This window comes from Centropristis striata, chromosome 5 (assembly GCF_030273125.1).
Source record: "Centropristis striata isolate RG_2023a ecotype Rhode Island chromosome 5, C.striata_1.0, whole genome shotgun sequence".
In the NCBI taxonomy this organism is placed as follows: Eukaryota; Metazoa; Chordata; class Actinopteri; order Perciformes; family Serranidae; genus Centropristis; species Centropristis striata.
In genome coordinates this window covers 6,811,892-6,837,448 of record NC_081521.1, presented here as the reverse complement: position 1 = coordinate 6,837,448, position 25,557 = coordinate 6,811,892, and the positions used below count along the sequence as shown (strand labels likewise).

General features: G+C 40.2%; 1 protein-coding gene across 1 annotated transcript; it reads right to left on the bottom strand.

Moving 5' to 3' along the window:
* Window positions 1-880: 880 nt before the first annotated feature.
* On the bottom strand, window positions 881-25,557 carry LOC131971107 (EMILIN-3). The gene is made up of 6 exons (XM_059332407.1): window positions 25,046-25,557; window positions 8,735-8,857; window positions 6,113-6,432; window positions 4,501-4,847; window positions 3,241-3,591; window positions 881-2,014 (listed from the first exon to the last, which is right to left on the bottom strand). Exons 1-6 carry the CDS (start codon window positions 25,228-25,230, stop codon window positions 881-883), a joined length of 2,460 nt encoding a protein of 819 aa, XP_059188390.1. The 5' UTR covers window positions 25,231-25,557.

The following is a 25,557-nucleotide window of genomic DNA, read 5'->3' as shown; positions in this document are numbered from 1 at the left end:
GTTTATGGGGCTTGGTTACTTTCTGCTTCTTCATAGCATTCGTTTTGACATTCAATAGCTGGGCGGAGAGTGTAAAGTTTATATTGCAAAGAAATGAGGAACTGCTAACCATCAAACACTTTTTTTTTTTTTCAAACACTGCCACCCTGGAGTGTTTTTAGTTGTATTTCCCTAAATCTACCATGCCATCTAATGTGTTGTCACTGTCCCCTTATGGTGAGTTTTGGAACTTCCATGCAACTTGATGCAATGCAGCAGGAAACACAAAGTCAAAGCAGAAATACACATCATTTTTAAACGTGTAAAACAGAAGTTTACAAAAATGTAAATAGCACCAAGTCGACGTACAGTATTTGTTTGTATTTTTAAAAAAAAAGACCAGACACACAGAGGATGCCAAGTGTGCTTGTCAGTAGAAACCCGTAGCAGCGTATTAGTCCCATATCATCCACTTTAATAATTTCTCTAATACAAACAGTTTAACATCATAACAATGCAGTCACTTCATATAAGTTAAAAAAAGGTAAAATGTGAAAACAAAACAATCATGATCAGAGAGAAAAACAAATGCCCTATAGAATAAAATCTCAAGGGAAAATATTGCCCAGCTATACAACCATAGGTGTGTCTTTGTATTCTGTGTCTTGCTCTCCCTCCTCACTTCACTAGACTAAATACCCGGGACATCTGGAGGCACTGCGGTGGGAGGGGCCTATGGGAAATGACTTTCGCCGGTTCAGTTAATTTGCATGTGCAGATGGGATTTGAAAGAGAGAGGAGAGAAGCAGAGGAAGTCACTTGAGCCTAATGAGAAGCACACATAAGTCTCTTTTTGAAAAAAAAAAAAAAAAAAAAATCTGTAGCTCAGATGCTACTGGTCTCAGTTTTGGTTGGCTGCTTCCTTGTTGCAGTCTTTGACTTCCCCTTTCAGCTCAGCTAGCTGCTCTGAATGCACGGCCAGGGTGCCGTTCACCTCGGCCAGATACGAGTCCGAGTGTCTCTCCAGCTCGGCCCTGATCCTCTCCAGGTGCTCCGCCAGCTCCCCCAGGCTGCTGCACTGGCCCTCCACGTTGCTCACTCTACTATCAACGTTCTTCACCTCCTTTTGTACTTCTATAGCCGTGCTGCGGCAGCCCTGAAGCTCCCCAGCGAGGCGTCTCTTTAAGGCCACTAGTTCCCCCTTCAGCTGGGCCAGACGCCTCTCCCCGGCCCCCAGGAGGGAGGACTGGTGCCCTACTAGCTTGGTGATTCCTTGCACCTGGTTGACTAACTGGTTCTCTCTCTGCTCCCACGTGGCGTTAGCGTGGCCCACTTCACTTGCAATGACTCTGAGAGAGTCCTTTAGGCCCTTCAGAGTGCGGTTTACTGAGTTGATGTTGACTTTCAGCAGTGTGATCTCCCCGTGGACGGTCCCCTCCGTGTCCTCCTGGGCGATATGGAAGAGCAGGTTCTGCAGGGTGGTGTTCAGGCGGTCCAGCTGGTTAGAATGGGTGTCCAAGCGGTCTGTCATCTTCTTCTCCACCCCTTCACACTCCTCCTCGACTTCAGTGATGCTGACACCCCCTGCTGGTGGGGTGGAGGGCGCGCAAGAGGAGGTGCAGAGGAGCTCCAGGTCTATTAGCTGTTTCTGAATGCCGTCCAGGTCTCCCTCCACTCTCCTCCGCACCGACTCGATCTCCGTCTCCAGCGCCGGGACCACCTGACCCTCCAGGAGGGCCGGAGCCGTGGCGTTACTCAGCTCCTCCACGGCCACAAACACTCTCTCCTCCAGGGTCTTCAGCTTGTCCTCCAGCAGGGTCTTGAAGCCGTCCAGACCACCAGGGAGCCCCGCTACTCCATCAGGTCCACCCTCTGTGGCGTTCAGGCGGCCTTCTATGTCCACCAGGCGGGTCTCGATCAGCGTCTCCACGTGGATGCTCTGGTCAGAGAGGGCCGTCTGAAGCTGTCGTTGAGATTCTGTCAAACCTTTGACTGACTCCTCCAGCAGCAGCACACGGTGGGACAGGCTGTTCACCTGCAATAATCAATAACATGTTAGTTATCTAATAAAAAATACAAAAGCAAAGCAAACATATAAGCGAGCTGCCCAAAATGTCTGACTTTTCATTTAAAGTTATTGTCAAAATTTTGGTGTTTTTATGTTTTATGTTAAGAGTTTTCTCTATATATGGAAACTACACAGGTAAATTCATTTTAGGACCGGCACTGAATGCTGATTCCCATAACTATTACTAGGACTCTTTAATATTAGGGGCATTTTATTTATCAGTTCTTAACACAAATATTTCACACTGATGGATCAGCTGTGCCCTGATTTTTAAGCTTTAATTAGCGTTTAACCCATAAGAACCCATGGTGACACGCGTGTAACAAACACTTTAAATGTTCTATAATCTCCCATATTCATCTTTATGCTTCACCTTAACTTACTAAGTCTCTTAGCGAGACTGTGTGACTGTGACAAGAAGTGACTTCTCCAAAATGTGGCTGTGACTGGAAACAGAAATGTGGAAAAAGTAGCTAATTTCAAAAAGCTTATTTTTTGTTACTAGGCTAAGTTTAAACCCATTTAACAATTCTAATCCGTTAATGTCCTGTATTGCATTTAACCTGTTTTGACCATATTTCCTGAACAAATGAATATAAAACAAGTTACAAAAATATCGCTGTTACGATATATACGTCACATCGGGCTTTTAATCTAAAAATCGAAAAACCTGGGGTGACGTATTTGTCACAATAACAAAAATGGAAATAGGCCACTCAATTATTTTCACTGTTTAAATTACTTTAAATTAAAGTATGCTCTGCTGTTCAATTTAAAGTGCATTTGACCAAATATAAACAAAAAATAATCCTATCCTGTCACAATTTTGATAAATGTTGTGGAGATGCAAAGAAAAAGGCAAATTTGTGTTTCTGTAAGCAGAAAAGGTGTCTAGTTTATTTATTTTAAAATAAGAAATATCATAAACATAAATTCCATAAACGCCCAATGTAACGTTTATGTCACATCACAGATCCTTGACATTTAGGGGAAGACATTTTTTTTTAAAAACATCATAAATGTGTTCTATGTGCTCCATTTGGTCTGTGGTATATCCCCCATAATTTTCCTTTCAGGATAAATAGGTCTGGGTTCTTATGGGTTAATTAGCGTTTAAGTTTAAAATCTGACATTCACTTCCAAATAACTTTAACGTGTTCTGATCCCATATGATATCATATCTGTTGCCATACCTGTCCACAGCAGCTCTCAGTGAGAGTAAGGCCCTGGATCTGAGCCTGCAACGTGCCCAGCTCCTCCCTGATCCCGGTCTCTCTCCCATCCAGAGACTGCCTCATCTGCTCCTGGCCGTCCATGTGCTCCCTGTGGCACTGGTTCTGCACCGCCCCGATCCTCTCGTCACAGTGGCTCTCCAGACCGCTCAGACGCCGCTCGAAGCCGTCCAAGATCTCAGCACGAACGCTGGCCAGCTTGGCGTCCAGGATCTCGTCCAGGTGAAGAGTGGAGCCGGGGCCGGGGATGGGCCGGCCTCGAGCTCCTTCCAACAGCTTCTTCAGCTGGCCGTCATGGCCCAGGACCATCCCCTAAGGTAAGAAAGAAAAAAGGTGCTATTTCACTCTATGGAGTCTTCGGCTATTTTGTCCAATTTTGAATCCTTTTCATCCTGCCTGTATACACCAATTAAAAAGTGTTTAAATGCCATGTTGGTATTTTTTTTTCCAGCACAACCTCACCTATATGAACTAATAATAATAATTCATTTTTTATTCCGACTTACTGGATCAACATTTTGAATCAAACGGAACAAAGAAAAACCAACATAAATGTGATCTTGTGATTGTGTGTGATCCTGTCATCCAACTCTGGTTTTTATTCTAGTGGGACTCTATTTTATTTGTGTGTTAAGCCAACAATTTTGGTCATTTTGTTAGTCATTCTGTGTCTTTTTTTGGTAATTTTGTGCCTTTTTTTTGTAATTTTGTGTCTTTTTTTTGGTCATTTTGTGTCTTCTTCTAGGGGTTTTTTGGTCATTTTGTCTTCTCATTTTGTGTCTTTTTTTCTGTCATTTTGTGTCTTTCTTTGGTCATTCTGTGTCTTTTTTAGTCCTTTAGTCCAACACAAAATATGATTTTGAATCTTTTTTTAACTTTCAAAACACTATCATGCTCAATAAAGAGTTTTAAATATTGCAAACGTGAACAAAGGTTTCAAATATAACATATAAGAGGGTTCCATCCAGTTCTATCATTTTATACTAAATATATTTGAGCTTGTCTCCAGTTTTACTTGGTATATCATCATCAAACTGAAACTGGCCTCATGGAGTTTACAGCCAGAACTTTAGAGGTAAATTTACAGTAGGGCTCCACGCTGCTTTGTTTTCTAGTCTGGATGTGATGAAGAAGTCTTGCTTTGGTGCTTTTGGAGACTCCAGGGGGTTAATATAGGATAAAGAGAACTGAAGCCTTTGTACAAGCAAAGCAGTGCCGTACCTGAATCTCCTCTAAGATGTGAGTTTTGGCTCGCAGGTCATCCTTCACTTCTGTCACTCTCCCTGCTAAGTCTCCAAAACCAGTGAAGCTTTCTCTTCCTTCCAGCCCATCAGGAGCCCCGTCTGGGATCACCCCGAATCCTACTGTAGAATCAGGCACACGTGGAGGGTTTGGTAGCAGGGACACTAAGATTTTGTTGGTGTCTTCCCGCAGAGACGTGCGCAGCCGCTCCTCCAGACCGGCCACCATCCCGTTGAGGGTGTCCAGACCCTGAGTGAGCCGCTGCATGTCCTCCTCCATACGGTCCAGGCGTTCACCAGTCACTCCTGAAATCCCAAATTTGTTTCCTATATTTCCAAAGATCAATCAGGAAGAAGAATGGAGAATGACTTTTAGAGAAAGAGGAAATATGTACTAGAGGTAGACGTTTACGTTTTTCACTTGTATCGGCATCGGCCGACACATGCGTGCGTTCGCTGACCGGAAAAAAGAAAAACACATCAATTATATGGACTCATCTGTGGCGCTACCACCTGGAGGCCTAGAACAACCAACATGGTCTCACAGGAATCCGTGAAATAGCCACGGATTTGCTTAACTCATAATCCGTGGAATAGCCACGGAATCACTCAGATTTCCGGGAAACTGACACAGATTTAGCTACAATGCAAGTTAATGACAGTCATATCCCGTGGCTATTCCAACATACAAAGTGATTATGTACATTCACTGAGTGAATATTTAGAAAATAAAACATATATTTCTCGCTAGAAATGTGATCAAAATCCATTTTTATGCAGAAACAAAGTCAAAATATAGATTTTTTCACTAAAAATTAGAGAACTGTCCGCCATGTTTTTTGTTCTGACCGCCGGGACCTTGAAAGTCACGTGACTTGGAACAAACCAATAGGAAAAAATATCCATGGAATAGCCGGTTCATAACAACATACACATTGTTTGCTATCCAACTGTTAGCTGGACAGTTCGATAGCTCCAACTGTTTGTTTTGTTAATAAGTGTTTCTTTTGACCTGTGTAACATTTGTTATCATTGTGTCATTTTTATCATGTAAATGGAGGGAGAAAAGGCAATATCGGCTTCAAGAATCGTCCCAAAAAAATTGGCAGCACATATCGGAGATCGGTTAAGACTGATGTCAAAATAATCAGTATCGGCATCAGCCTTAACCCTTAATAGGGCACTCATTGAAATACTTGCAAATTCCAAATTTCAACCCTAGAGAATATTGGAGGATATTACATACTGCCAGAATGTGTAAAAAAACATACGAAAATAATATTTTGAGAAAAAAGTTTACAAGATTAAAGTGGCAAATCTACGAGAAAAAAGTTGCTTTTTCCCCCACTTTTTTCTTGTAAATCTGCAACTTTTTACGTGCAGATTTGCCACTTTAAATCTCTTAAATCTGCGACTTTTTTTGTTGTAGGTTTGCCACTTTAATCTAGTAAATTTGCAACTTTTTTCTCGAAATATTACCTGAAGTTACCAAATATAGTTCTTTGCCCGATAAACGGTTAAAAAAACAGTATCGGTCGACCACTAATATGTACCCGGGCTTTTACAATAAATTGCTTGATCTTGGATCTCACCATAGTTTGGTCTTCCATTCCCAGCAGGCAGCTGTCCTGTGGGGATCGGTCTGTGGTCCGGCACCCCGGGGACAGGTCTGCCAGGTTCCAGTTGGCCTCCACCAGGTCTGTGGTCCACCGGGGGTCTAGGGCCATGGGGGAAGCCCTTCATCCCCGGTCGATGCGGCAGACCCCCACCCTTGAAAGGCGGCATGGCATCAGGCAGCGACGTGGGTCCATCATAGCAGTTTTCTCCAGAGTAGCCGGGACAACACCTCCACTCCAGCTCAGTCACGGTCTTAAAACCCACCTTGTATTTTGGCTTGTAGAGGGTCCTGTACCTGAAGGAGGCACGATGGAAAGCAGGTTTACTTTTAACCCATAAGGACCCAGACCCATTTATGGGCCATGTTAGTATTTTTTTTCAGCACAACCTCAACTAATAATAATTGATTTTGTATTCTGGCTTACTGGATTAAAACATTTTGAACCAAAAAGAAACAAAGAAAAACCAACATAAATGTGATCTAACTAGCGTAACAATTTTGGTAATTTTGTGTCTTTGTAAGTATTTTTTTGTCTTTTTGTGTCTTTTTTTGTAATTTTGTGCCTTTTTTGGTAATTTTGTGCCTTTTTTGGGTAATTTTGTGTCTTCTTCTATTTTTTTTTTTTTGTCATTTTGTCTTCTCATTTTGTGTCTTTTTTTTAGTTATTTTGTGTCTTTTTTGGTAATTTTGTGCCTTTTTTTGGTAATTTTGTGTCTTCTTCTGTTTTTTTTTTGGGTCATTTTGTCTTCTCATTTTGTGTCTTTTTTTTTTAGTTATTTTGTGTCTTTTTGTGTCTTTCTTTGGTCATTTTGTGTTTTTTTAAGTCCTTTAGTCCAACATAAAATGTGATTTTGATCCTTGAAAAAAAATTATGGGGGATACACCACAGACCAAGTGGACAACATAGAACACATTTCTCATGGGTTTTTTTTAAATGCTACTCCTAAATGTATTATTTTATTATTATTGTATTATTATATTTCTTATTTTTATATAAATAAACTCAACACCTTTTTGAACAACTTTTTGAATAACAAACCCTAACAGGGTTAAATGCAATGAAGGACACCCTATTAACAGATTAATATTGTTAAATGGGTTTAAACTTAGCCTAGTAACAAAAAATAAGCTTTTTGAAATTTGCTACTTTTTTAGCTTTCTGTTTCCAGTCACATAAAGCTGAATATGGGAGATTCTAGAAGATTTAAAAATGTTTGTTACACCTGTGTCATCATTGGATCTTATGGGTTAAAGGTGAAGAGTATGTTACAACTGTCATAGCAGACTTTCTATCAGAAGTGCAGCATTTGTTTTTAGTAATTAAGAACACAGAGGCAGGACAGGAGATGGGAGGTGCAGAGCAGAGATAAAGGGATGAAATTGTTCTCTATGGGATTAAACACGGATTAGAGGGAGATTAGGAGATTAAGACAAAGTGTAAAGTAAATGATGTGGCATCAGAGGATTGCAGCACCCAACTTCAGTGTTATCTTGTCTAAGCCGAATCATTCTCTCTCACCCTCCGTCATTCATCTAATGTGGTTTTTTAAAAGAGGAAAATTCACTCCTCATTTCCCCAAGGTAGGTTATGCTTATTAAAAAGAATCACAAAATCACATATAGTAGCTTTCTAAGCATGTCTGCATGGGTGTACATACACATTCAGATACACATTCTTAAATCTTTATAGTGAAAATATCGCTCCTCAGTGAGATTTCTGTGTTTCACAATGCATAAATGAGACTTTTGTACATTTTTTAGGGGTGCTTCATAAAGGTGAGCTCATCTGCATTAATTTATCAAACTTTTAATTGAAAATTGAAACACACTATTTTGCCCACAGTGGTGTCAATGTAGAAGAACCACAGGCATGCAGCATGCAGCACACTGCAAAAAAGGTTTGTCTAAAAACAAGATAAAAACACTAAATCTGAGGAAAATTATCTTGCTGCATGGACAATAATAATAATAATTTCACTTGACAGGATTTCTTGAATTAAGATTGTTAAATCTAGAAATAAGCATGTTGAACGCTTAAAATAAGAAATTAACTCTTAAAACAAGATAAATTAAAGCTACAAGCAGCAATGAACTGGCCTGAGTAGAGTGCACTGCAAATTACTTGTTTCTTAACAAGATAAAAAACAACGTTAGATTTAGAAATGTTCGATAATTGATCTTGTTTTAAGAGTTAATTTCTTATTTTAAGCGTTCAACATGCTTATTTCTAGATTAATAATCTTAATTTAAGAAATCTTGTCAAGTGAAATTATCTGTCCATGCAGCAAGATCATTTCCCTCAGATTTAGTGTTTTTATCTTGTTTTTAGACACACCTTTTTTGCAGTGCATGCAGCACAAGCCCTGCACTCATCTTATGAGCAGCACATCACACTACCACTAGAGGGCAGCATTGATGTAAAATAAATTCTAGTACAAGTTCTCCATCCTGCAGTTTCTCCTGAAGTAATAACTGCATTTTTAACTTTGCAACCAAAATCCTGAGGGCTCAAACTCAACAGTCAATGGTTTGGGGTGAAACTGAAGCTGAAGCTGTTTCATTTATTGCATTTTATCGTTTTGTTTGAAAAACTCACATGACAACAGGACACTTCTGACCCCAGATGCACTTGGTGGTGTACTCAGCCTTCACGTAGGTGGCCACTCCATCCTGCATGGTGCATGTGATGTTCTTCTGGACCACGTAGGCACAGTGGTTTCTGTAGAGACAGTAGAGTGACAGTAGAGTTACGGCACTGATATGTCAACACTGCAAAAAAGATACAGGTGGTAGTTGAAATAACAAATAATAATTTTAACTGATATTTTATATTAAAGCACTGATGCATCTTCACCTCCAGCTGGCTGATTATTTCTTCCTGACGTTCAAATATGAAGCTTGAGTTCAGTCTGTGTGAGCTTTACTGTACTGTTTACTTGTTTGATTATTCTGTCTGTGCTCTTTGTGCATTCTTAAACTGCACAGAAGTACGTTGACTGGAGTTTAACACTGCCTTTATTGCTGCTTTTGCTTTCTTTCTTGTTGTTACCTGGGAAAAAAAATACATATTCTAGTTTTTATTTGGAAATCACTTATAGATCCCTTAGAGTTTAATGAGCTTTTCTTAAATGAATCCTCTTTTGCTGCCAATTAACCCTCTGGAGTCCACGAAAGCGCTGGAGCAAGACTTCTTCATGACGTCACAATGTAAAAACGAAGCAGCATGGAGCCCTGCTGTCAGCTGAACTCTAAAGTTTTGGCTTTTCCAGAAGTTTCCATGTCCAAATTAATGCATCAACTCTTTTTCAGCAAAGGTAAAAAAAACACCTCGAGTCATGTAGTTACATGATTTTACTTTTTTTGCAGAGATTTTTCTAATTTGGCAGTGTGCATTCAGCATTTTTAATGCAATCTTTTGTGTTTACAGTTTTTTTGTGTGTCTTTTTTTTGTCATTTCTTTGTGTTTTTATCTTACATTTTTTGTAATTGATATGTTTTTATGTATTTTTTGTGTTTTTATGTGTTTTTGTGTGTGTTTTGTAATTTTTTGGTGTTTTTTTGTAATTATTTTTATGTTTTTGGTGTGTTTATGTGTGTTTTGAGTGAGGTTTTATGTGTGTTTTTTGTAATTTTGTGTGTGTTTTGTGTTTTTCGGGGGTGTTTGTGTTTTTTTGTGTGTTTTTGGTGTGTTTATGTGTGTTTTGAGTTAATTTTTATGTCTGTTTTTTGTAATTTTGTGTGTGTTTTGGGGCTTTTTGTGTGTATTTGGTGTGTTTATGTGTGTTTTTTGTGTTCAAAATGCTGATCAAGTACAAAATTAAAAAAAATAATAATAATCAGGTCATATAGGTGAGGTTGTGCTGAAAACACTGATACCAACACATCATGGTAAATTGATTTTTAAGTGGTTTATACAGGCAGAATGAAAAGGAGTCCAAAACCAACAAAAGACCCCCAAACTCCAAAGGGTTAAATCAGGTGATTCAGGAAACCCCCTATCAATTCAAACCACAGCCCTAATTGACATCAACATAGATTTAAAAAAAATAATTTATGAAGACGAAACACAAGAGCTATCACTAAGACTGTTGGGCCTGGGAGTTGTCAGATATATCCAGAATCCAACACATAATAACTTCACTATAACTACTTTGAACAGTTGTTGCATCATGCTGGAGCTGGACCTTCTCTCCCCTTCATTGCCAGTGCAGCTATAGCAACTGCTAAATGTTCCCCTGGCCCCCGTGCAACACAGGAAATGATGATCTGCGCTCTTTAGACTCACATGTGAAGCATTTCTTACATTCAGGGGGGAGCATTTAGCAACACATGCAGCTCTTAACGTTGCTCCACAGCTGTTTCGGGACAAATAGAAGTGTTCGGAGGAACAGGGAGGGACACGGGAGGCTCTACATGCCAAGTTAACAGGTTCAGAGGGCTAACAGGCAGCCTGTCACAATCTGTGAGAAACCGCTGCACTGCTGCTGCTCTCTACAAATCGCTGACTGTGTTGACAGCGTTTGTGTGCGTCTGTGTGTGTGTGTGTCACCGCTCTTCTCCCCGTGTTGACATATGTTAATAGCGGTGGAAGGAAAAGGGCAGGAGTCAGAATGACAGAGCTCCTTTCATACCAGCCTGACAACCTGCTGCCAGGTCATGCGTTGTTAAGGAAGTGGCAGTTATGACCTGAACTGATGTGGTGTGATGGGAGCTCTTCAAGCACTTTTAACTCACACAGACAGTTCACTAGAGGCTGCAGGCGATTTTAAACTGGCTGAAATCATTGTTTTTATGTATTGGATGGTGTTTAGGTAAATGGAATTAAGACTTTAACCCTCTGGAGTCCATCAATTTATTGAAAATACACATTTTTTATTTACAGTAATAACTTTATTTCTATATGATTTGTAGGCAAGCTGAGAAAGCCGTTGAAAGTGCAATCATAGGAGCTTTCACAGTGTGCCATTTATGTATCTAGACCATTTTTAAAATGTGAATTTTCTTTCTACAATGAAAACTATTACTATTTTTAATTCATATGCAAATAGACTGTTTTGAAGATTTATTATTTATTATTATATTTGTTATTTTTTCTGCAGTTTTTGTGTGTATGAATGGTAAAAAAGAAAAGAAAAAAAAGAGGTACATTTCCATAGACACCTGTGTCTTTTGTTTGTATTTTGGGTTCCTGGCAGCTTTATACTTTGTTAAGTTTGTGTGGAGAAAAAGGAGCTATGCATGTGATGTAAGGACAGACTGAAAGATGCTGAACAGAGACAGTTCGAATGCATAGGAAGTTGACAAATTTGAACCAAAATCTCCTGGACTTCAGAGGTTTAAGTTCAATCTGACAACAGAAATCGTACTGCATCATCATTTCTGAGACATTTTTCCACCCATGGAACCTCAAAACTATCGTTTCCCTGCTCAGTCTGCTGATGCGGCTGTTACAATGCTGCTAACAATTTGCTTTCATGCATTTTTCCCCCATCACCACTCCACCTGCAGGCTCTTTTCTTTACGATCCCTGAGGTGTGTTAACACTGATGACTCCCTCTGCTCTCATCTGCTGCTCAGAATACACAGAGAATTTGGCGCAAAGACAAATTTCATTTTTCTTCACTTTTTTAACATGGGAAAAATATATTTGTACAAGATTGCATTCAGGTGGTAACAATAACAGATTCCCAGAGAAAAAATAATGATACTGTCATCTAGAGAATAGCAGCACAATAGAGAATGGGTTAAGAATTATATTATATTATATTTTAATGTAGATTTATTGAAAGCAACAAAAAGCTTTGTTTTTGTTTTTTCAAGGCATAAGCGAACTAAGCAACTGCTTAGGGCCCCGTGGCCACTAGGGGGACCCAAAGAGCAATTTAAATTTTTTTTATATATATATTTTTGTTTAATATTTTGCATGTATGAGTGATGCTTTCTATATGATCAAAGATATATTATTGTACAAAAATACAATTTTATGTCAACAGATTGTAGGCCTAGTGATTCTTACTGCCTCTATTTAATGTCAAAGCTCCCGTGCACACTGCTCATCCAAAGCGCAGGTAGTTGGAGGCAAAACAATGTTGCAAAAAAGGACATATCCTTCGTAGCAGAGGAAAGAAAGAGGAAGAGGAGAAAAATGCCAAGATAAAGGCATGTTTGCGTGTTTTTTGAAGTCAAAAATAATAAACCAGATGACACTTTTACAGTAAATACAATGATTTACCATTTGGATTGTTGTGTAAATCAACCCCAGGTCACTCTTGTAGTTGAATGTGCTACATTTGAGATTAAAAGACATATATGTGACACCCTGGATTATTATTGCATTGGTATTATTTATGTAATGCCCCAAAATTGAATTTTGCTTAGGGCCCCATGGAGGCTGGGGCCGGCTCTGTCTGTGTGTACAGTACAGTAAGTGTGTGACCCCTTCTCACATTTCTCATAGCTGTGAAAAGTGACCATGTTCACCGATTTGTTTGTCAGGTGCACATCTGGAGGGAGCCAATGACCCTCAGAATCATTCGCAATGCATAAGGAGTGCAGGAATCCAGATGTACATTGGATGAAAAAAAAATCTTTCTTCTGGTTTCTGCCTCTCTCTCTCTCTCTCTCTCTCTCTCTCTCTCCCTTGTCCGCTTTCTGCCTGTTTTCACAGATCTGTCAATGTCATTTGGGTCTGTGAGTGATATTTTATCCTCAGTGTCTTACAGACAGAGAGGTTCTGGCTTTTGTGAGAATCAAAGTGGAGCGATGAGATAAATCCCGTCCCTCTGTGCCGCAGTGTCGGCCAGGGCAACCGCAGGTCACCTTCTCCGCTGTGTAAAAGCAGATCTTTATAGGAGCGATGTTGAGTTTCAACTTGAGAGGCAGTGATCGTCTGTTTGAGCTGCACAGACCCCGACACCCTCAAACACATTATGCACATGCAATGGAGCTCTCTGCCCTTTTATCTTACATCCACAGAGACCACACAGCTCTGCAGGATGAGGATTACACGAGCTTTTTTTTATACCAGAAATACAAACCCATGATGTGCAAGTGGTCATATGTGAGAAGAAAAGTGCCGTCTGCAAAAAAGACAACTTGTATTCTTTGGCCTAAAACAGTGATTTAACTTGGAAATATAAATTTTTGACATTTAGGGCAATAATGTAAGTTAGCACAACAAAGCAAGCCAATTGTATGCTCAAAAACAAGTTGGTGAGTTGTTGTTACTTATCTTTACGTTGGGGTTCACAACAAGGGACAATAGTTCTGCTAACTCTTATTTCTTTGTTGTGAAATGCGGGAAAGACAACTTTCCGAGTTGGCAATGCATTTGAAGTCTTATTGTGGCTGTGCTGCCTGAGCTTGAATTAATGAATTAAAATGATACGGGAATTTTATTCTGAGCTGTGGTGTGCAGTGTTGTACGTCGTTTGTTGAAGAAGGCAACCTACACATTTTCAACATTTAAACACAAACAGGGTTTCGGTCTATAGCGAAAGCTAGCGGCTAACTGATGCTGGCAGCTAACTGATGCTAGCGGCTAACTGACGCTAGCGGCTAACTGATGCTAGCTGCGCTGCTTGTTACAGCTACAAGAGTAGCCATTAGCGTATCAAAGCTAAGTCAAAATTGTGGTCGCAACATTAGCCGACTTTTCATAGCAACGTTACAATCGTGCCAATTCAGCACATTGCAGAAGTTTGCAGAAGTAAGGATTAAAAGTTATTACATTATGCATGTAAAAATATAAATACAATTTACAGTTGAGTTGATCAAACTCAAAAACAAAACTTTAGTTTAATTGTCCAACTTTTTGTCCAATTTTATTGAAGTTTGTTGCCTTGAAATTTTGAGTTCACCCAACTTTTCTTTTTTTGCAGGTGAGAACTTTGTTTTGTCTGCTTATGTTTGACGGATGAGAAGTCCTGATCCAGCATGATCTGACATCAGAGGAATATAGAGAGTAAGGAGACCAGAGGGGAGTGACCTTCTCTGAGCTATTTTCACACTTCATCCCTCAGCCAATGTGGCACAAGGAGATTGGTTTTAGAGAGTATAAATACTTTCTGATGTTTGTTTTAGCACTTGTTGGTGACAGATGAGAGCGGCCACACAGGAAAATCCAGTAAGTGCCACGCAGTAAAAGTCACTTTGGTCTCATCAACTTTATTTATGAGTCGCATTTAAAACTAGCATTGAACAGCGTACAACATAACTGCAGCAGATGATAAAAACATAACAGACAACTGCAATTCCCTGGTGATATTTTTGCGGTTGATCTGATTAACTGGTAATAGGAAAAAAAGAGCTTTCAAGCAAGATTTAAAGATGTCAAGGACAGGTGAAGAATTCCTTTGCTTTGGGGCAGCAAGAGCGAAGGCACGATGAACCTTTAAATTTGACTTTGCACCTGGGACAGACAAAAGCATCTGGTCAGAGGACCTGAGTGACCCAGAAAAAGAATAGTGAAAAGGTCAGAGGTATGGGAAGTCGCTAACATGTGCAATAAATCCTAACATGCTTACAATGTATGAGCCAAGTAGTCCTACCGACGGGAATAATATTAACTGCAGCTAAAGCTACAGCTCTCAATAAGCCTTTGTTGTGTCTCCAAATTTTCAATTAAACTCAATGTGGCCCTGGTGGCATGAAAGTTTCAAGAACATTATTTCCAAAGACATAATTTCGCTTTTATCATGCCTGCCATTAGAAAAGATCATGTTTAATCTTAGGAAAAAACCATCAGTCTTTGATAAATGTTGGGGAGGATTTGTAACCTTTCTACATAAAAGAGCTGTTCCTATAGGTGACGTTCATGGCCAGAACTAAAATAGAGCCTTTATTCTGGAATTCACTCAATGTTTGGGTGAATAGCCTGAAAGTTTAAGTGTAATGTAACATTATGTGTGAGAATGATATAACCTTATACCTTTAATACCTAATGTTGATTGTACTGATTCTGAAATGTGGTACTTTGTTTACAATTTTCAATGAATAAATTGTTAAAAAAAAATAATTCTCCAGATATTTGGAAAGTCCACAATAAAAGTAACATGAACAATCACACAACATTAACGCTGATATACCGCTCATATTCAAGGAAAATGCTATAAATGTCAATGCTTCCACCAGAGCTCACTGAAGGGTTTTATTATTATGATAACGATGTAAATAAAATGTCACCAGATCCCAACCACCTATGAAAGGCTGTTTAAAACAAAGAGCAAATTCCATTCCTTTCCACCTTTAAAAGGGTTCGAAAAGAACAGATTGTAAAGGTCCCTGAGGAAATTTATGATTTGTGATATTGGGCTACATAAATAAAATTGGCTTGACTTCACAAGACTAAAGCCCATTTCACACATTCACTGCAACCCTGAACCTATTTAAACATTGGAGGAGCTGCATGTGAGAACGCAAATGTCCGAATCAGTTGGATCGGACATGAAACAGACTTTGCGAGCTCACCAGTAAAAAGTCCATTTAATATCCAATTGAGCCCATGTGTGAATAGAGCAGGTCAGTCTGGAGAATTCACAGCGGGCCAGTGGTTGTGTTGATGATGTTTCTATGATGCAGCTACCTTGAGACCCAACGGAAACCAGAACAAGGTTTTTTTAAATGCCCAGCTGGAGACATTATGATGTCAAGATTCTGGAGCTTCTGTTGGAGAGGGCATAAGTAGAGTAACCTAGCTAACGCCAGACTACATCACAAATGAGATATAGTCTGGAGACCACCTTTTCATTTTTCTGTAGAGGAGGCATGGTTTATGATTGTCCAGAGCTGTTTATTGGGTGCTTCGAATGTCTAAAATAAGCGTCTGTACGTAGCTCTTAGCCAATCGTATCAATTAACTGTCCGACAGCTGTGCTGTGGAAATACCGAGTTGGGCTGCCTCCTTTATCTGGTCCTCCATCAAGGCGATCAATGGTGAGACGACCACAACGACTGGGGTCTCGCTAAAGCTTAGCCACTAACGGGGCTAGTTGGTAGATTAGGCTTTTGCCAAATCCTGCTGGGAGCAACGCTAAAACATCCTTTTTGGTGGTGATAAAGGAGTGTAAAGCCAAACGTTCTTCATTTAATAAATTTTGGCTCTAAACTATCTAGAACACTGTCTACAGCTAGATCCAAAGAGAGCTTGGCGTCTGCTGCAGCCATGTTGAATCTGTAAGCAAACTACAAGCTTCCGTCTGTCGAATAGTACGCGTCATCGTCTTGCCGTCCCTCTCCGTTCTGTGATTGGATACCAAAAGCAGGGCTAAGAATTGGCCATGGACACCATAGCCTGGGTATACCCGGGCTATGGTGGGTATACCCAGGCTATGAGCAGATGATGGCCCCTGATAAAATGCAGCGGATCACAGAGTTTTTGAGGTGGTGGACCGAGTGACAAAAAATACCCTAAAATAATAAAACAACCAACATCGCGATCCCTAGAGCCACGTGGCCACAATGGCTCAAATCTCTAACTGCAGCTGAACCAACCTCATCTAATGTAATTAATGTGATTATATTGCAGTCATCGTTTATGCAATTTTAAAACAAAATTAGGCCTTGAGGAATGCCCACACTAATAACCCCAGGTCTGAGCTAAAAGCTACTTATTGCTTATTTGGCTCTTTAATAGTACAGATCCACAAAAGGCTTCCTTTAACCAAAATTCAATTGGCTTCCTGCATATGCTCTACAAGTGCTGTAATATTTCTGATGACATTTCACATATTTCTAGGTCATTTGAGTTAAAAGACACTTACAAGTTGAATTCTGCTGTAAACAGCAAGAAAACACCCAAAATCTAAGAAAAATGTTGATCCCACCCAAACCGAACCACCCAACCCCAACTGACTCACTACTGATTCAAATTCATCAGTGTATTAAACTCTGATGTGCACCTCCCACCTTCACCTTGCCTTAGCCTCCCCAATTAATATTCCTCCTTTGGCCATGTTGGGAAAGCCACAGTTACTATTTCTCTTGTCTCACTTTCCTCTCTCTCTCCTAAAACACTTCCCCTTTTTAATGCCAAAATATTGTCTTTTTTCTGTCACTGGAGCGTGTCATTTTTTGACTGCTAGTCTGGTCCCACTGTAAATATTTCCAGTATAGCATTACAGTTCCTAAAACGCTTCACAGCCTCCCAGGGGGAAAGCAGAATTCCCATCTCAGATTCTCATGTGGAGCGTTTTGGCAAATATTATTGCTCCTAGACCTCCACCCTCCGCTGGGCCCAAAACAACTCACCTTTCAATCCCTCTTTTTTCTCATAACTTTCCTTTTTTTTTCTTCTAAAAAAATCTGCAAACTGCAGGTATTCTTTGTTTACTCATCTAATCAAACCAGCCCTGCTCTTACCTCTGTTTCTAATATTATCTGTTTTCTTTCTCTTTTAGTTTTTAATGAAGTTGTGTTGCCTCATCATGACCCTGACATCACCAGGCCCTCTAACCCGCCACTTTTTCCTCTTGCTTTGACGCTGTGGCTCTAAATGTCTAACCTCACTCATTATGAACCTCTCTCTCACCTGCAGGGTTCCTGACCGTTTGAACCCAGGCCACCACTGTTGCCTCCGACAGATTTATGACTGGAACAGGCCAAATAGAAAACCATGCAATCTTTAATAGGACCTTTAACAACCGTGTCTATGGGCTAACAACTCTCCTCCAGGGCCCATCTCTTTCCATATATGCTTTTAATGAAACCTATTCCGTAGCCAACTGGCAGGTCCTGAAGGCCCCATGGTGCAGGGTTGATTGACGTTGCTCTTGTGGCTACTGATTAGGGTTAAAGGAAAGAAGTGATACTCCCAGCTCTAAAACCAAGGGGATCCCTCTCACATTCATAATGCAGACAGAGTCAGCTCCAATGCCAGCTCTGGTTATAATAGCTTCAAGGCAGACCATTACTTTTACATGTGCTTAAATTTTGGCTATCAGCCTCTAATCCTCATCGCAGCAGTAAAACCCACATAGATATGTTTATAATTTGGGGTTGTTAGTTCCTATTCATTCATCATTTGAGTTGTTAAAATGAGATAACTACATAATTTTCTTTATTGGACAGTCCTTTATTCTTTATGATGTTTTGTTCTCTTTTTCTCTTGGAGTTAAGTAAGAGGCTCAAGCGCTAGTAGTGAAAAAACATACCAATAACTTATCCTAAGGCATTTTCCAAAGCACATAATCTTCTTGAATAAGAATAGCTCTCTGTGTGCTTGAAATAAAAGGCTTTTCAAACGGAATTGTTAGATTTGTTGGGCTCATTGTAGCCTGCTAAATAGGATTGGGACTGAAATCAATAGCAATGTGTTGTGCAGAAGTTGGCTGTTAAGTAAGCCAAAGCAACACCGATAGGCCCTATATAATATTTATAGAGAGACAAAGGGAAAACAGAACTTCTGGGTTCTGTTCCAGGTGTAAGAAAACCTCATTTAAAATCCCATTGACATTTGTAACAACAACAAACACCATTTCCCGTAAGACCTCTGCAGGTTCAATGTCAGGGCTTGACAACAGAGGCTGAGGCGCTGTGGCTCTACTTCAAGCCCTGTCTGAGCTCCTTAACCTATTTCTAAGTGGTCACTACTTCCGCCAGTCTGGTACAATGCTTGTATTATGCTGCTTCGATCTCAACTTCCATCTCACGCTCCAATTTACCTGTTTGGTTGCATAAAGTGAGGCACTCTAACGCCTGGATTCCACTGGATGCGTAACGACTCCGACAGGGGTCTGTCCGCAACGGCTGCGTATCTACGCAGTCCGTCAACACCCACCGGATCCATCTGTGTCGGAGCTGTTGCGGACAACAGAGTCCCGAGGACGCACGAGATCTCGCGAATTCACGCCTAATCAATTTATATAACTGGAAGATAATCAACATCTCCTCGTTAATGACTGGAGACAAATCCAGCGACTCCGTCTTAACGAGTGCGAGTAACGAGCCGGCCGACCTCGTTAGCGAACCCGAGGTATTTTATTTTGAAAATATACCGGTGTTTTATTTTGTGTCTGTGCAAGACTTCCTGTCCCGAACGATCTGCTCTGTGCTGAATTTATGCGTAGTGCTCCGTCGTCCGACAAAAATAGAAGCTCTGCGCAAGTGTTGCGAGGGCTGTCGGATGGCCCTGCGTTGTCGGACTCATTACGCAGCGGATCTGCAGTCGGTGGAATCTCACACATTGATTATAATGGGTGCGTAACGGCTCCGACGACGGATCTGCAGCCGTTACGCATCCAGTGGAATCCAGGCGTAAGTTTCTCAGGGGCATGCACACATGGATGAAAGGTTTAATGGTTCAACGTTTTAGGAAATACACTTATTTGCTTATTTGAAGGGAACATTTGTGTCTTTATGTTATCTATATATGGAGTTACATCTAGCAGGTGATTAGCTTAAGACTCTAAGCAGGAGGAAACAGCCAGCCTGATTGAAAAAGTAACATCAGAAATTGGGGAGCGTGTCTATGTTCCCTTCTTTGTATGAGACTGGGGAACATAGGACCCCTTTTCCCGCTTTTCCCAAACAGGGTCCTATGTTCCCCGGTCTTATACTTTTTCCACTTTTACTGCCAAATTCCATGGCAAATAGGCCTAACCCTAACCCCAACCCTAACCCTTAACCTTACCCTAACCCTAGTTTTAACTATTTTATAGATAAGAGACATCTTTTTAATAGCTTTTATTAAAGAAAATCCCTCTTGTGAAGGAACCTCTAAAATAGATTTTATCTATATTATCCTCCTGTGCTCGTGCCCTCCGTAGCACTGTCTAAGAGTGCTGTGTTTTAACGCTAACCTAACCCTATTTAAAAAAACAAAAAATGAACTGCAAAATAACCAGAAAGTAGCTGCTGTGCAAATTTAAGTTTTGGGCCTGCTGGCCATGCTGAGAGTCTATCGTAAAGATTGATAGATTGTATGGGTATGTATTGCTACAGGGGAACATAGGACCCTTTTTGGGAAAGACAGGGAACATAAGACCTAAAACATAGGACATAGGACGGGGAAATTGTGGGGGTAGTATGGCGAATAGTGAGAACGAGTTACGACCATAGGAAGCGACAAAGAAAGTTTCAAATGGCGGCACTTTGAGACGATATTAGTGAAAGAATTCTCCGTCCACATGTTGCGCTGTATTTAAAGGGCCTCACAGACCACCGGCGTCTACAATGATGTCTCTGCTTTTACTTTAAGAGGCACATTATTATGACTTCCTCCACCACTATATTTGTTGTTGTTGGAAACCTTTAATTGTGAGCTGAGCTGCCCTCTAGTGAATATATTTCATCACATACATGCCAACGTAGTGTGCGACCCCCTTGTTGTTGGTGACACAAAATGACCAAAAAAGACACAAAATTATTAAAAAAGACACAAAATTATAAAAAAGACTCAAAATTACCAAAAAAGGCACAAAATTACCAAACAAAGACACAAAATTATAAACAAAGACACAAAATTGTTAAAAAAGGACACAGAATTATTAAAAAAAGACACAAAATGATTTCAAAAAGGACACAAAAGTATATAAAAAAAGACACCTGATTACAAGACAAGTTTTGTATTGTGAACAAAGATATGAATGATTTTGATAGACATGTAATATAGAAACACGCAGAAATCTAGGCAAGAAAACGGACAAACTGTTTAAATACAAATCCTAAACATTTGAGCAGAAAGGTCAGTAAAAGCAGTAAGTCAGATGAATCTGTGTTGGTGAGGAGCTTGGGAGTTTACTGCCCAGCCTCTGTGACCCTTAGCAGGAGACTGGCTCCATTCTTGTCCTCCACTGGACACTCAACACAAACTTACAACAGAAAGCCGTAACCTCTCACCTCTACCAACTCGCTGACCTTTCCCCCCTTGATCTCTGTCCCATACATCATGGAAAAGCCCTGGGATATGTCTCTAATCTGATCAGTGGAGGCATGTGGCATCTGCTGATCCTAATTGATTTATACAACACTCATTTCCCATCAGAGATGGCTATATCGCTCATGGATTATGTTTCACCTGTTGTGCATTTTGTGGCCTAGTGGTATGTTGCAGTGCAGCATGGTGAGAGATGCTTGTGTGCTACTCGACACATTTTATTGCTTTTGTGATTTATATACAGTTATTTAAGTATGTGACGCAGAATAAATCCTATTTTCTCATTTTTTTTATTTGAATAATTTCCTCTAGGGCAGGGGTCTCAAACTCAAATTACCTGGGGGTCGCTGGAGGCAGTATCAAAATGACCAAAAAAAGACACAAAATTTAAAAAAAGACACAAAGTGACCAAATAATACACAAAATGACCAAGAAAGACACAGAATTAATAAAAAAAGACACAAAATTATTTTAAAAAGACACAAAATCACTAAAAAAGACACAAAATTATTTAAAAAAAGACACAAAATGACAAAAAAAAGACATAGAAATTACTGAAAAAGACACAAAATTATTTTAAAAAGACACAAAATGACCAAAAAAGACACAAAATTACTGAAAAAGACACAAAATTATTTTAAAAAGACAAAAAATTACCCAAAAAGACACATAATTACCAAAAATGATACAAAATTATAAAAATAATTAATAAAAAAATAATTAATTAATTAATAAAAAATAATTTTAAAAAACCCACAAAATTACCAAAAAAAGTAATTAAAGGGACCTTCCACACACAACACGGTAAAGTGCCATTTCATATAAAACTCACATTAAACTTTCATATCAAGGTGGGGGCCACAAAATATCGTCACAAGGGCCGCAATTGGCCCGCGGACCGCAAGTTTGAGACCCCTGCTCTATAGGGGATGAACATGTCACGTAGAAAATGTCAGCATTAAGAAATGTAAAATCTCAAGCTTTAAATGAATATTTGACACTTTGCCAAAGCCGTGGACGGAAACAGACTTCAGAAACTGAAGCCACTCATGCACAGTTTTAGTCATGGCTCGTATAAGCGTCTATGCAATAAAGTGACAGGTGACAGGTACAGTACTGCAACTGTCCAAGATGTCACAGTGACTATATGGCTTTAGATTTTCTCACTGAAGCAAGTGGTTGCACTGAGTGAAAGGAATGGCTGTGAAATCAAATGACTCACTTTGCTGCCAAAACACAGATAATAATTCTACATGAAAAAAAAAAAATGGCCGTGACGCACCGACAGCTGGGAATTTTAAATACCTCACAAAAAAAAAAACAAGGCGTGTTTTGTCCATGTGACTGTGTGGCCGGTAAGAAACAAGACTTGATGTTTACAAGCTGTAAAAGCACATGAGTGAAATCCTTCACAAGAATACACATAAACAAACATGCATATAAGGACACACTTAAACACACACACACACACACCCATACGTCATGGCACGTGTGTTATTTTTAAGTCTCTATTTCCATTGACCAGTCCAGGCCGACAACAACTGAGCTCATATTTCTGTAGTGGTGGTCTGACACTGACACGTCCCCGGGGCCCACTGTGTCCAAGGTGGTCAGCAACTCTTGTATAAACACTATAGTTGGGCGCCGACTCATGTGGGCGGAAATTACCAGCTACCAGCTACCAGGAACACACATTTACTGACCATCTGTCATTACCGATCCATTAGTTTTAAATAGAGAAATCTATAATGTCTGGTGAATCCATCAATCCGAGGATTCAGGCTGAGAAATGGATTTGACATAAATTGGCATGGCTGAATATAAATAAGCCTCTTTGGTGCTGCTGCCAAAAGGTAAATGGGTGCCAGAGTCATATGCCATCAGCATGCAGGAGCCATGGACAACACAGCTTAAAGCGTAGGTCTCAAACTCATGGTCCGCGGGCCAATTGCGGCTCTCATGGTGATATTTTGTGGCCCTCACCTTGATATGAAAGTTTAATGTGAGTTTTATATGAATGGCACTTTACCGTGTTGTGTGTGTAAGGTCCCTTTAATTACTTTTTGTTGGTAATTTTGTGCCTTTTGTGTCTCTTTTGGTCATTTTGTGTTTTTTTAAAACAAATGTGTGTCTTTTTTGGTAATTCTATGTCTTTTTTTGTCATTTTGTTTCTTTTTGAAGTCATTTAGTGTTTTTTCGGTCATTTTGTGCCTTTTTTTGTAATTTTGTATCTTTTTGGGTCATTTTGTGTCTTTTCTTGGTCATTTTGAGACTTTTTTTTAGTAATTTTGTGTCTTTTTTGGGTCATTTTGATACTGCTTCCAGTGCCCCCCATGTAATTTGAGTTTGAGACCCCTCATATTATGAGGAGAAATAAGGTGCATGCATACATTAAATAAATATAACAGATGCTAAAACCAGAATGGCACTTAAGAAAGTGCAGAAATAGTCCCATTTCCAGGGTTGGATGCAGTCACCAGGGTTGATGTTAAGCTGGCTTTTGATAAGCTAATCGCTCCAAAATGTACCAAAATGAAAGTGTAAATGCTACACGTGTTAAACAATGCAGAATGTCACATGTGAGTGTAGGTGTTTAAACCTTTGACAGAGCAATTAGTTTCACCTTCGAAGAAGAGAGCAGACAAATGATGACAGGCTGACTGTAAATGACTGTATGGACAGAGAGAGAGATTGTTAGGTGAGAAAGTGAAAGGTGCTGCATTGAGGGTGAGGGATGCTGCAGAGCCAGTTCCCTGGAGGTGAGTGTAAATGGCAGAATGAGCGGGGCTGGGCGATCAGCAGCGCTCTGTGGCAGTTTGAGTAAAGCAGCAGGTAGCTGGGGAGCTGTCCAAAGACATAACCGCTCTAAGGGGAAGCCAAGCAAAAGAGATGGGAAAGGGAGGACAAATCGAAAGAGCCCTGCAGACCAAACATAAGGCCATCTCTATCGGAGCAAAATATATCCTCTGAAAAAAGTGTTTAAAAAAGCATGCGTAGCTTGGGATTCCCTTCTGACAATCAGTCCAGTGCTTTTACATACGTCACAGATTACTGGTTAATAATAATGTTTCACCTCTTCTTGATCATACAGGAAGAGTTTGAATTGAAATTTCTGTTGAGCTTGTTTTTTTATCAACTGAGACCACTGTTTTACTGCTTAAACCTCTGAAGTCCAGGAGATTTTGGTTCAAATTTGTCAACTTCCTATGCATTCATTTCTGTCCTTGCATCACATGCATGGCTCCTTTTTCTGCACACAAACTTGGCTATCAGTCAGATTTTTCATTTGATTTCAATAAACAAAATATAAAGCTGCCAGGAACCCAAAATACAAACAAAAGACACGGGTTAAAAATGGTCTAGAAACATAAATGGCACACTGTGAAATCCCTATGATGCACTTTCAACTGGCTTTCTCAGCTTGTCTACATATCATATATAAATAAAGTTATTACTGTAAATAAAACATGTATTTTCAATAAATGGGTGGACTGCAGAGGGTTAAGTATTGATTGGAGATTAGTTGTACCACTCCCTTCTGTCAGCGAGTGCCCAGCTGTACGGCAAGTCTCGCCTCTAATTTAACCCCCCCTCCCTACCACACACACACACAAACACGCAGCTGCTGTAAAGGATCAATACTCTTGTCATCAACTCAGCACCCCTCTCGCTGCAACATAAAGACCATAATGACAACTTTGTTTTCATAGCGCAGCATGACATTGTTGCTCTATAATGTTTATCCCCGGCCACAGATGGTTTTAGGTGTGAACCACAGAAAAGGGCTGATGGTGAGTAAGGGAGAAACAGAGAGGCAATTCAGGGATCTGTTACCATGCCGATGCCCTAACTAAAACCATATTTCTGCAGATCGCTGGTGACTTGTGTTTCTCGGGGGAAATACAGTATGAGGTGGGTCCTGCTCGCGAGCACTCTAAATGCTTGGAATGCTTTTTGAATTCAATACCCTGCAGTGTGGGAAGGGAAACAATACATGCATTAGCGCCTGTGACAAGTTCAAAAGTGAGCACTTACTTGTGACGTGTCATGGGCTTGTTTGGTGAATGATGAGGGTTGAGTCCAGCCTTGAACAGGTTGTATCTGTTTCCATAGAAAGGGTGTGCATGGCCTCCATAGAAAGTTCCTTTGCTGTCCACCACAGATAGCAACACCCCTAACAGAAAGAGCTGTGCAAGAAAATGACACAACTTGGTCCTCATTGTTTCTCTTTTTCTTTTTCCTCTAAGTCCTTAAAAGCTGAAATAATTCCAGAGTCTTGAAGCTGCAGCTGGTTGGTTGGTGGGAAAAAGTTCCTCAGAGTGTTGTGTTGAAGTTTCCCGGCTCACGTGCTGCAGTCTTGTCCTCTTCAGTGGGCCCTGAAGGAGACATGGAGCCCAAACAGCTGGAGCATCGGCAGCATCTCGCCCTGCACGCCTTCAGCTCGCGCACTAGCCGCAGTCTGAGCACATCGGACAGAGCAGAGGGAAAAGTAGTGAGGCTGAAGAGGGAGGGGAGAGGAAGAGGGGCAAGGAAAACAACACAAAGGT

Excerpts from the sequence above, each read along its gene's own strand:
- LOC131971107 (XM_059332407.1), bottom strand. The coding sequence starts at position 25,230 with ATGAGGACCAAGTTGTGTCATTTTCTTGCACAGCTCTTTCTGTTAGGG. Across the intron at positions 6,433-8,734 it reads CAGAAGTGTCCTGTTGTCAT|GTACAGGACCCTCTACAAGC; the intron begins GTGAGTTTTTCA and ends TGCCTCCTTCAG. Across the intron at positions 2,015-3,240 it reads CTGAGAGCTGCTGTGGACAG|GTGAACAGCCTGTCCCACCG; the intron begins GTATGGCAACAG and ends TGATTATTGCAG.